General features: G+C 48.7%; 1 protein-coding gene across 11 annotated transcripts in view; it reads left to right on the forward strand.

Moving 5' to 3' along the window:
• Positions 1 to 6,458, forward strand: part of BAZ2A (bromodomain adjacent to zinc finger domain 2A) — a 41,040-nt gene extending 34,582 nt beyond the window's left edge. For 9 of the 11 annotated variants that reach the window (XM_030938957.1, XM_030938956.1, XM_010377778.2 and 6 more), the window contains 10 exons: positions 256 to 914; positions 1,050 to 1,272; positions 1,365 to 1,520; positions 1,631 to 1,782; positions 1,986 to 2,275; positions 2,381 to 2,513; positions 2,628 to 2,774; positions 3,116 to 3,345; positions 3,463 to 3,606; positions 3,692 to 4,117. In XM_030938957.1, the coding sequence (XP_030794817.1) occupies positions 256 to 914; positions 1,050 to 1,272; positions 1,365 to 1,520; positions 1,631 to 1,782; positions 1,986 to 2,275; positions 2,381 to 2,513; positions 2,628 to 2,774; positions 3,116 to 3,345; positions 3,463 to 3,606; positions 3,692 to 3,857 (2,300 nt within the window). In that variant the 3' untranslated portion in view covers positions 3,858 to 4,117. Of the gene's footprint in view, positions 1 to 255; positions 915 to 1,049; positions 1,273 to 1,364; positions 1,521 to 1,630; positions 1,783 to 1,985; positions 2,276 to 2,380; positions 2,514 to 2,627; positions 2,775 to 3,115; positions 3,346 to 3,462; positions 3,607 to 3,691 lie in introns of all 11 variants that reach the window. The other 2 variants (XM_010377773.2, XM_010377774.2) reach the window with 2 other exon arrangements.
• The last annotated feature ends 5,377 nt before the right edge of the window (positions 6,459 to 11,835 follow it).

Below are 11,835 nucleotides of genomic sequence, written 5' to 3' on the forward strand. Positions count from 1 at the left end.
GAATAATACTTAACCTATAGTTAGTTCGCAATAAATGTTAGCTTATAATTGTGCTGCTGCTGCTCATTACTTGGGAGAATAGTGTTTCTTCCCCAGATACTGTGTTCATTGGTATGTAAGCGCTTCCCAGTGGAATCTCGAAAAAGGGGGACTAAGTCCAAGAGAAAAAGAAAGCATAGGTCCTAAGTTTATACACCCTTTTACTTTTCCCTTGTATGTCAGCATATGTCTTAAGCTCTTTACTTCTCTTTACAGTTCCTGAGGATGTGATAAAGAAGGAAACTGACTCCTTAAAAGTGGCAGCCCATACGTCACTCAACTCTGCCCTCTTCTCTGTGAAGATGGAGTTAGCTGGCTCCAACACCACTGCCAGTTCTCCTGCCCGGGCCCGAGGCCGACCTCGAAAAACTAAGCCTGGGTCTATGCAACCTAGGCATCTTAAGTCCCCTGTCAGGGGTCAGGATTCAGAACAGCCCCAGGCCCAGCTTCAGCCTGAGGCTCAGCTTCATGCTCCTGCCCAGCCCCAGCCTCAGCTTCAGCTTCAGCTTCAGTCCCATCCTCAGTCCCATAAGGGGTTCCTGGAGCAAGAAGGCTCCCCTTTGTCACTGGGTCAGAGCCAGCATGACCTCAGCCAGTCAGCCTTCCTATCTTGGCTGAGCCAGACTCAGAGCCATAGCTCCCTGTTGAGCAGCTCAGTCCTCACGCCTGATAGCAGTCCTGGAAAACTAGACCCAGCTCCATCACAGCCCCCGGAGGAGCCAGAGCCTGATGAGGCAGAATCCAGCCCTGATCCTCAAGCACTCTGGTTTAACGTCTCAGCCCAGATGCCCTGCAATGCTGCCCCTACACCACCCCCTGCAGTTTCTGAGGACCAACCCACTCCCTCCCCTCAGCAGCTTGCCTCCTCCAAGCCAGTAAGTAGCCAGAATTAGTAGTATGCACTTGATTTCATCTTGCCACAGGCACCATTGCCTGGGTATGGAGCTGCTGCCTGAAGTTGAGGCAACCTATAAACATGAAAACATCCTTACGTCTCATTTTATTCACAGATGAATAGACCCAGTGCTGCCAACCCTTGTTCTCCAGTGCAGTTCTCTTCCACGCCCTTGGCTGGGTTGGCCCCTAAGAGGCGAGCAGGCGACCCTGGAGAAATGCCACAGAGTCCCACAGGGCTGGGACAGCCCAAACGGAGAGGGAGACCTCCCAGTAAGTTCTTCAAACAAATGGAACAGCGTTACCTAACCCAGCTGACAGCCCAGCCTGTCCCACCTGGTGAGTGATCTTGGAGTGAGAGTGGAGTCGGGGTATCCAGTGTGGGCAGTGCTTCACAGCTGGCACCCCACATATATCTCATCCGCTCACAGAGATGTGCTCAGGCTGGTGGTGGATACGAGATCCTGAGACGTTGGATGCCATGCTCAAGGCCCTACATCCCCGAGGTATCCGGGAGAAGGCACTTCACAAACACCTTAACAAGCACAGGGACTTCTTGCAGGAAGTCTGCCTACGGCCCTCAGCTGGTAAATATACTCCTACACCCAGCTTGAGCTGAAGAGCCCAGGGTAAGCATTGAGCTGCTGCTGTGGACAACAGCCTGATGGGCCTCTCCCTCTGCCACCTCTCTTCTCAGACCCCATCTTTGAGCCCAGGCAACTACCTGTCTTTCAAGAAGGGATTATGAGCTGGTCCCCCAAAGAGAAGACGTATGAGACAGACCTAGCAGTGCTTCAGTGGGTCGAGGATCTGGAGCAGCGGGTTATCATGTCTGATCTGCAGATTCGGGTATGCTGGGATTGGCACTATGTAGGAAGTTGTTTAGGGAAAAGCATTAGTACCTTATGCCCTGTTAGAAAAAACCCTGGGTCCCTACTTCACAGGTGACCTACCTTAAGTGGGTCATGTTTTTTTTGTTATTGTTTGGTTTTTTTCCTATGCCAAATTTTCCTCCTTTTACAGTGAGTTTTATTCCTCTCTCTTAACTCAAGGGCTGGACATGTCCTAGCCCGGACTCTACCCGTGAAGACTTGGCCTACTGTGAGCACCTCTCCAACTCCCAGGAGGATATCACCTGGCGAGGTCGAGGCAGGGAAGGACTGGCACCTCAGCGTAAAACTACCAACCCTTTGGACCTGGCTGTGATGCGGCTGGCTGCCCTGGAACAGAATGTAGAACGGCGGTACCTGCGGGAGCCCCTCTGGCCAACTCATGAGGTTGTGCTGGAGAAGGCCCTGCTTAGCACACCTAATGGTGCCCCTGAGGGCACCACTACAGAGATGTGAGTGACTCCCACCCTCCATTCTTGGTCTTGGAGAGAAAGGGATAAGTTCCCTCTTTAGTGGATCCTGCTCCTCATCCAAAGATCACCACTTTCTCCCTCCAGATCATACGAGATCACCCCTCGCATTCGTGTCTGGCGCCAGACCCTCGAGCGGTGCCGGAGCGCAGCCCAGGTGTGCTTGTGCCTGGGCCAGCTGGAGAGGTCCATTGCCTGGGAGAAGTCTGTCAACAAAGTGGTAAGAGGCTGAGAGAGCCTGAAAAGACTGAGGGGCCAGCCAGCAGGGGCGGGTGGGGTTACTGGCAGATAGAGGCTTGAGAGCTCATTCTGCCTCCTCACAACCTTGGTCCAGACGTGTCTAGTCTGCCGGAAGGGTGACAATGATGAATTTCTTCTGCTTTGTGATGGGTGTGACCGTGGCTGCCACATTTACTGCCATCGTCCCAAGATGGAGGCTGTCCCAGAAGGAGATTGGTTTTGTACTGTCTGTCTGGCTCAGGTGAGGCTTCTGCTCTTTCTTTCCCACACAAACAGAAATCAGAGATTATCCTCAATCTCTCATCTCCTTGGAAAGAGTCCCAGACTGGGTGTTAGGGGACCTGGGTTCTAAGTCCTTTTTTGGACAAGTCACTTAAATTCTGTAGCTTTAATTGCTTTCTCTATAAAATGAGAATAACTGTATCTTCCCTTTTACCTACTTCATTGGGTTATGTGAATAAACCAGTGCCGGCTTATGCATGATAGTATTTTGAAGCCTTAAATCACATTTAGGCAGAGCTTGTAGTAGGGCAAGCAGTGCATCTCCAGCTGTTGCTAATCTCACTTGTTTCCTATACTAAGCAGGTAGAGGGAGAATTCACTCAGAAGCCTGGTTTCCCAAAGCGAGGCCAGAAGCGGAAAAGTGCTTATTCGCTGAACTTCTCAGAGGGTGATGGCCGCCGACGCCGGGTACTGTTGAGGGGCCGAGAAAGCCCAGCAGCAGGGCCTCGGTACTCAGAAGAGGGGCAGTCCCCCTCCAAGCGGCGGCGACTCTCAATGCGGAACCACCACAGTGATCTCACATTTTGCGAGTGAGTTGAGTGAATCCTGGGGGGACAGTTGGCTCTACCTCTGCCAGAGGAAAGGGCTGGGAGGGGTCAGTATATTTGCTTCCTGAGATGGAGCCATCACTGTCCCTGTAATGATAGGATTATCCTGATGGAGATGGAGTCCCATGATGCAGCCTGGCCTTTCCTAGAGCCTGTGAACCCACGTTTGGTGAGTGGGTACCGGCGCATCATCAAAAATCCTATGGATTTTTCCACCATGCGGGAGCGGCTGCTCAGGGGAGGGTAAGTAGATGTGGGTGCATCCGCCTGGTATTTGCTACTGCTGCAACTCCTACCCAGCTCACAGCTTTGCCCCTGCCCTGTCCAGGTACACCAGCTCAGAGGAGTTTGCGGCTGATGCCCTCTTGGTATTTGACAACTGCCAGACCTTCAACGAGGATGACTCTGAAGTAGGCAAGGCTGGGCACATCATGCGCCGCTTCTTCGAGAGCCGCTGGGAGGAGTTTTATCAGGGAAAACAGGCCAATCTGTGAGGCAAGGGAGGTGGGGAGTCACCTTGTGGCATCTCCCCCCACCTTCCAAACAAAAAACCTGCCATTTTCACCTGCTGATGCTGCCCTGGGTCCAGCCTCAAGTCAGATACAACCCTGATTTTTGACCTTGTCCTTGGCAGCGCCCCACATCCTCTTATTCCTATATCCTTTTCTCCCTTTCCTCCTCTTGCTCCTCAAATAAGAGGTGCAGAGATGAGGTCCTTCTGGACTAAAAGCCAAAAAAAGAAAGACAAAAATAATTTTTCTTTTCTGTTTTATTTGCTAATTAAAAATGGGGACGGGGAAAGAAGTCCCTACTTCCTCCTCCCTGCTTCCTCTCCTCCCCTGTACGTGCCCCAGCATTCTGGGGTTATTTAACAATAGCAATAGTTCTAGTGAATGTGTGAAACCAAGAAACACTCTGTACTGTGTGCGGACCCGCAGTGACGGCCAGTAAAGTGGACTTAACTCCCAAGTGTGTCGCGCCGGACACCGGGCCCTGGACATGCTGCTTCCATGTTCAGTCCCTTCCCTGCTTTTCGCTGTCTGTTTTTCTTTTCCCACCTCCCACCCCCCAGTTTTCAGATTTTCTCTTATCCAATAATGTAAAACTATCGTGTACGGGTTCCTCTCTCCTTTTCTCTTCTCCCAAATCTTTTCCCTTCAAAGGAAAAAAAAACGTTCAGAGGTCCCTGTCTTTTTCTCTGTCCCCATCTTCCTGCCGATAGCTATCCCCTGTATGACATTGGATGCTCCTCACATGCTGAGTTTCCAGCCTTTTCTGAAACTCAGTAGCTGGGGAGAGGGCAGGGAGGCCTCCTGGGCCTTCCAGCCTCCTTCCCCACCTCCTTCCCAAACCCTCTTGGGAACTCCTCAGGGACAACTACTGCTGAGTTTGGGTGCACCCCAAGATGGAGGCCAGGTAGCAATGGGGCCGGCCTCAGAGAGAGAGCACGCTGTGTGTGAGTGTGTGTGTGTGAGAGAAGATGCTGTGCTTGTGACCCTGTATTGTTTGATAGGATCCATTCAGTTTCCCCAAGTATCTGTTTTCATTCCCATTTTTCCCATTGTTTAAAACCATCACTTTTTTGTCTTTGGGAAACCACAGGAACAATTTCTCTGGAGACAAGGCTGTGTCTCTCTCCTGGTCATTTTTGTTCCAGCCTCTTCAGACTGTGCAATCTTTCAGCAGGAACTCCCTCTCCTCTTGGTAGTTTTGAATCTTAAGCTTCTACGGGAGAGTGGTAGAACTGGATCTTTTCCTTATCCCATTTAGTTGTGCTTTTCTTTACTTCGTACTCCAGGACCCCTTCCCCAGCAGCAGAGACCCTGGAGCACAGGAGAGTAGGGAGGAGGGGTTCTGGGTCCATCACTGCCCTACATGTGACTGTGTCCAAGTTAACCCCCAACATGAAAGGAAAGCTGCTGACTCCCAGCTATAGCCATGGGCCCTTGGCCCCCTGCTTCTCCTGCTCAGCAGAGCCCCTCCCTTCAGAGATTACGGGTACTTGCACTGGGGAGGTGGCTGCTGGCTGGCCCAAGCAGAGAGCTGAGGCATCCAAGAAATGTTCCACTGGGGGTGGGGGTGCCAGGTGAGGTGGAGCATTCCTTGTATTCTGGCAGCACTGAAGAGCCACTGAAGGGGGTAGGGGCAGTGTAGGTCCTGGGGCAGCCCCTTTATTCCTTTATGCCCCTTCTCCCCCATAGCCTATTTCTAAAGTCGCCTTTTCTGTCAGATAAACCTCAAAACTTTTAATTTTATTTGAGATTTTTTTTTTTTTTGCTTTTAAGTAAGAGGTGGATTGAAGAATATTTGAATTGACTTTATATTATGCATAAATATTTATATTTTATCTAAATAACTGCGCTGTAACAAACTTTGTGTTAGACAGTTGAAACTGTTAGAGTTGGGGGCTCCGCTTTTTCCCCCTGGCAGTTTTCCCCTGGTATAAGATGTACTAGATTAATTTCATTATTGGAGGTGAGGTGGATGGGGGAGTGAAATCTCCATGGTTCCTGCTTTGTGTTCCTTTCCCAGCTCCATCTCTTTCCCTAGGGACCAGGCACTCATATGGCGGGGTGGGGTCCTAGCCTCAGTTTGAAGAAGTGGGGGCTGGAGCGGGGTGGGGTGGGGGTAGGGATAGGGCATAATCAGAGGGGCCATTTCTTGCTTTTCTTTCCTCATCTTCACTGCCCCCTTGAGCTAGGTGGATTTTCTCTCATGACAAGAGTATTTGGTAGGGAAAGCAGGTTTCAGATTAAAAGACAACCCACCCCTGCCCTTTTGCTTCCCTCCATCAGTCTGGTTGACAGGAAGAAACCACACCATCAACACCAACAAGTTTCCGTGTTCCTTTTACAGCAAAAGGGACTTTTTATATAACCAAATGTGGTGTTTTAGTGACTTTTTGATAATGTACAGTTTTTTGTGAATTTAAATTTATTTCTTTCTATATTTTTAGGACCAATCTCATTTTTAATAAGGTTAAAAAGAAAAAAAAGTCTAGCGAAAAAACTCCTGTTTTTGCCATGTGATGTTCCACAAGTGCAGCTGTAGAAAAGTGCTTGTCAGTTGAATAAAAAAACCACATTTGATAGAGATTCAAAAGACTCTGTGTATTCATCTTCCCTTCTACGTGTACACCTGAGGGGGAGACGGCGTTGGGATGGTTATGACTGGCTTAAGAGACCACAGGCAGGGGAACAACATGTTTGCCTTTTCTGTGCAAACGGTACTAAAAGCCAGACTCCTGTTCCACACCCTCTGTGTGGATGGAAAGGGTTATTAGTGCTCTTGCCTAAATGTCTGGCCGAGTTGCTGGGCTGGAGCAAAGTGGGATTCAGTGTATCCAGGTCCTGCCTTGTGAGATGTGGCCCCAGCTTCCTAACTGTGTTTCTGTCATAGCAAATGTGGGACCATCACCAGCTTACCACTTTCCACTCACGGATAAGACACCAAAATGTAGACTTTTGTGTTTTATTAAAAAAAAAAAAAAAAGTGTGACGTAAGACAAAGTGGACCTCTACCAAGTTGTAGGGAAGGACAAGGAAAAGACCAGGGGTAGAAAAGGAGTGTAAGTTAGAATGGTGGCATTGGCATAGATGTGGGAAGAATATAAAACTAGAAGTCTCTAGATAAAAATGCATAAAATGTGTTTAAGTATAAATTAAACATTTTCTGTCCACATGCAGAGAAGTATTCACCCAGCCGGGCGCAGTGGCTCAAGCCTGTAATCCCAGCACTTTGGGAGGCCGAGACGGGCGGATCATGAGGTCAGGAGATCGAGACCATCCTGGCTAACATGGTGAAACCCCGTCTCTACTAAAAAATACAAAAAAAAATAGCCGGGCGAGGTGGCGGGCGCCTGTAGTCCCAGCTGCTCTGGAGGCTGAGGCAGGAGAATGGCTTAAATCTGGGAGGCGGAGCTTGCAGTGAGCTGAGATCCGGCCACTGCACCCCAGTCTGGGTGACAGAGTGAGACTCCGTCTCAAAAAAAAAAAAAAAAAAAAGGTAGTATTCACCTACCCAGAAAGGGTGTATGTTGGAGTGGGGGCTTCACTGAGGCTTGAAAAGTGTTGCCCTCCAGCCTGGAAACTTTTGACTTGGTGAACCCCCTAAACTGTATGTTAAGATAGAGAAGGAACATTCGCTTCCAGCCTTATGAAAATGACAGACTCCCTCTTTGGTATTTGGTTACCTTTACAGCTATACACCAGCCACCGAGCAGCTTTCTTGTCCTCTGAGTTCTAAGTTCTGTTCCTATGCTGGTGTTCTCCAACAATTACTTATTACCCTAAGCAGTCACTGCACAGCCTACTCCCCTGGCTTATCACAGTAGGACCTATCTGGAGAGTTCACACTATTCTAGGGTGATCAGTGAGCTAAAAATCCCAGAGAAAACATTGTAGGAATAGAAATTCCCAAGAGTTTTTAAATTCCCAAGAGTTTAAAAATTATGAGCCTTTTCTAGCCCCCACCTTCCCAACCCTCATAGAGAAAGACAGTAAAGAAATAGGTGATTATGTCCTTGTTTAATTGTGAGATTGTGAGGTAGATGTGTAACAAGGACACGGAAGTTTGGGGGTCTGCTTGGAGAATGAAAGTTTATTCAATCAGACAGGTCAGGGGTAACCGGGGTGATGAGGGTACCCGGCTTTTGTATAGTCATGTGGGGACCGTCCCCTGGGAGGTGCAGCAAAGATCAGAAGGGAGACAGAAGCTCACAGTCTGGTTTTAGCTGCCAACTCCTATGGAAGTCCATAGCTGACTTCTGTGGAAGGCCTACCAAATGAGGAAATTTCAGGAATTTGCTAATGCTTGGGAGGATTGAAAATGTAGGCAGCACAAAAATAGAGTAGTTGGTTTAAAAGGGAATCAGAAAGGATTGGTATAACAAGGCACAAGATTTGGAATTTACCCTTTACAGACTGGCTTTTATAACACCCACCCTCCTCTCTGAAGCCTGCTGATTCAGGGCTAGCAGAGCCTAAGGGCAAGTTTGGGCCAGATCACCCACCCAAGTTTATTGCCCTTGGCTAAGAATGCGAAGCCCCTCATGAATGCAATGCTGCCACTTTCCCAGAAGGTGGGGCATGTGCACAAGGCAGCAGCAATAGTTCTTTTCTAGAAGACTAGTAGCCACTGCTACTAGGGATTCCTAGGACATTCCAGCAAGGCCTCTCACAGCATCTGTATGACGCAAAGTAACAGCCCACATGCAGGCCTCAATTCCCAATGGGTTGACTTTGGAGTGACAGGAGTAGGCACTAAGGGAGGGTGAATGAGCTCACTGATTGTCAAGTTAGGAAGGGAAAACGAATGGAGTGGAGCTGAAGTGGCCCAACCCCCGGCATGGCCTGTGAAGCAGCAAAGTCTGGTCTTCATCTTCAATATGAGTAATGTCCTCCTACCACCCCCCCTGTCCGTTACTGACAAGGTCTATTACCCTTCAGAGCCACCAGGCTTCCTGGTCTGGGCAACTCTACAAATTCTTTGGTTAAAAACACTGCAAAGGGCCAGGTGCAGTGGCTCACGCCTGTAATCCCAACACTTTGGGATGCCAAGACAGGCAGATCATTTGAGCCCAGGAGTTCAAGACCAGCCTGGCCAACATGGCAAAACCCCATCTCTACTAAAAATACAAAAATTAGCTGTTTGGAGGTCAGAAGTTAGAGACCAGCCTGGCCAATGTGGTAAAACCCCATCTCTACTAAAAATACAAAAATTAGCCAGTCGTGGTGGCAGGCACCTGTAATCCCAGCTACTCAGGAGGCTGAGGCAGGAGAACTGCTTGAACCCAGGAGGTGGAGGTTTCAGTGAGCCAAGATCACGCCATTGCACTGTAGCCCAGGCAACAGAGTGAGACTCCGTCTCAAAGAAAATAAATTAAAAAAAACTAAAAAGGCCAGGTGCAGGGGCTCACGCCTATAATCCCAGCACTTTGGGAGGCTGAAGTGGATCATTTGAGCCCAGGAGTTTGAGACCAGGCTGAGCAACATGGCGAAACCCTGTCTCTATTAAAAACACAAACATTAGCCGTTTGGAGTTCAGGAGTTGGAGACTAGCCTGGCCAACATGGTAAAACCCCGTCTCTACTAAAAGTAAAAAAATTAGCCAGACGTGGTGGTGCACGCCTGCAGTCCCAGCTACTTGGTGGCAGGGGAACAGGCAGCTGAGGCAGGAGGATCACCTGAGCCTTGGGAGGTCGAGGCTACAGTGAGCCATGATGGTGCCACTGCCCTCCAGCCTGGGCCACAGAGTGAGACCCTGTCTCAAAAAAAAAAAAAAAAAAAAAAAAAAAAAAAAAAAAACCCAAAATCAAAAACATTAAAAATAACATCTCATCCAAGCATGGAGGTTCACACCTGTAATCATAGCACTTCGGGAGGCTGAGGTGGGAGGCTCACTTGACAGGAGTTCAAGACCAGTCTGGGCAACAAAGTAAGAACCCTGTCTCTACAAAAATTTAAAAAACTCACTGGGCTTGGTAGTATGTGCCTGTAGTTCCAGCTACTTGGGAGGCTTAGGTGGGAAGAACCCTTGGGTGCAGGAATTTAGTGGGCTACGACTGCATCACTGCACTCCAGCCTAGGTGACACAGCAAGACCATCTCTAAAAAACAAAATAAAAACATCTCTCTCCATCATCATCTCCACATCTTCCTGACCTCTACTGGCACCCTCCTCCAAAAAGTCCAATCAGTTTAGGGTCTGAGTATCATCTCAGAGCCTGAGATGGGGAGTAATAACACCAACAGGAGATACTAGACAGGCTCAGAGCCTATAAAGGATTATGCCATCTGAGGAAGGGACTCTGGTGTGTGCTAGTTGACTGAAAACAGAAAAATGACAAGTACTAAAATATTTTAAGAATGTTATGAGCATCTGTAATGAGTGGGGGTGAGATGTAAAGTACAAAGAGAGTAAGAGCTGGGCTCCGTGAAGACAGTATTCAGAAAACACTAGGCATAGTGTTTAAGAGCCCAGCCCTAGGCTGTGAGCTGGAAGGCTCCCCTACATTTCCCTCTGCCATCACCCCAACCAATTAGACTATTTCATGGGAGAAACGGTATCCCTCCTTTCTTCTCCCTCCTTTCCTCTAAACACTCACCCACTGTTACAAATGAACTAACAGTTAGGGGGGAAATGAGTGTAAACCAAATGCACCAAAAAAGAAATTCCTCAGTGCCATTAGCCACTGCAAAATAACTTCATGTTCCCTATCACTTCCCATGCCCAAACCAGAAACACTCATTAATACAATCTAACAAGTAGATTCATATGAGAAGAACTCCAAAAGGTAAATTCAAAAATCAAAACAAAAAGAGCCATTTAAACATTTAAAAAAATATACAGAGAGAAAGAAGACAGAATCAGGAGTTCTGTGAGGCAGAGGAGAGGGGAGCAGCAATATCAACCATAGTTTCTATGCATGAAAGTCCCTTTCTAAACCTCCTACCATAGCAAAGCTCCCCTGGTCTATCAAATGAACAGAATTCTAGATTTGTTTTCTCTTTCTCTCAAAGACCACTGACAAGAAAGCAGCTATGGTATATTTTCCTTGACTGAGGGCTGGAGACTCAAAACCAAAAGCTATCTCCCCAGCCAAAGCCCTCTAGAAGGCTGCTGGGCTTGGGGCTGTTTTACACTGGGTAAGCCCTTCCTGAGGTTGGAAGCATCAATGAGAAGACTGCGGCAGTTTGTCCTTTACACTCTATATCCTACCCATTGCCCCGCACTCCCCTACCCCTAGGATGTATATAGAAAGTCGACACTAGGGGGCACTGGGACTCTCAATTCTGGGGTGTCTGGGAAGGGAGGGAAAGCTGGGCCAAGTTCTACTTGCAACAACTGATACTACAGTTTCTTTTCCCCAGCTGTCAGCCCCTTCCTCTCCCTATGGCCAGCCTAGTGAACACCTGTCTCTCTATCCTCCATCATTTGCCTTTGTCTGACTGTCTGGTGGAGAGGTACCTGGCCTTGAAGTGCAGGGCAGTGAAATTCTCCTTTCAGTGCATAAGGGAGTGACTGGGAGAAGACAGGAGCAGGATCTGATTTCCTAGAAGATGGTTGAAGGCTTTCTTCAATCTGTCTCCATGTGTATAGAGTCACATCTTGCAGAAGGGGACAGTTAAAGACCAAGACATAGGCTTTTTTAAAGGACTCCTGGCCTCATAAAGAGTTGGAATTTGCCGGGTGCGGTGGCTCAAGCCTGTAATCCCAGCACTTTGGGAGGCCGAGACGGGCGGATCACGAGGTCAGGAGATCGAGACCATCCTGGCTAACACGGTGAAACCCCGTCTCTACTGAAAAATACAAAAACTAGCCGGGCGAGGTGGCGGGCGCCTGTAGTCCCAGCTACTCGGGAGGCTGAGGCAGGAGAATGGCGTAAACCAGGGAGGCGGAGCTTGCAGTGAGCTGAGATCCGGCCACTGCGCTCCAGCCTGGGCGGACAGAGCGAGACTCCGTCTCAAAAAAA

Source organism: Rhinopithecus roxellana, chromosome 10 (genome assembly GCF_007565055.1).
Source record: "Rhinopithecus roxellana isolate Shanxi Qingling chromosome 10, ASM756505v1, whole genome shotgun sequence".
Taxonomy (NCBI): domain Eukaryota; kingdom Metazoa; phylum Chordata; class Mammalia; order Primates; family Cercopithecidae; genus Rhinopithecus; species Rhinopithecus roxellana.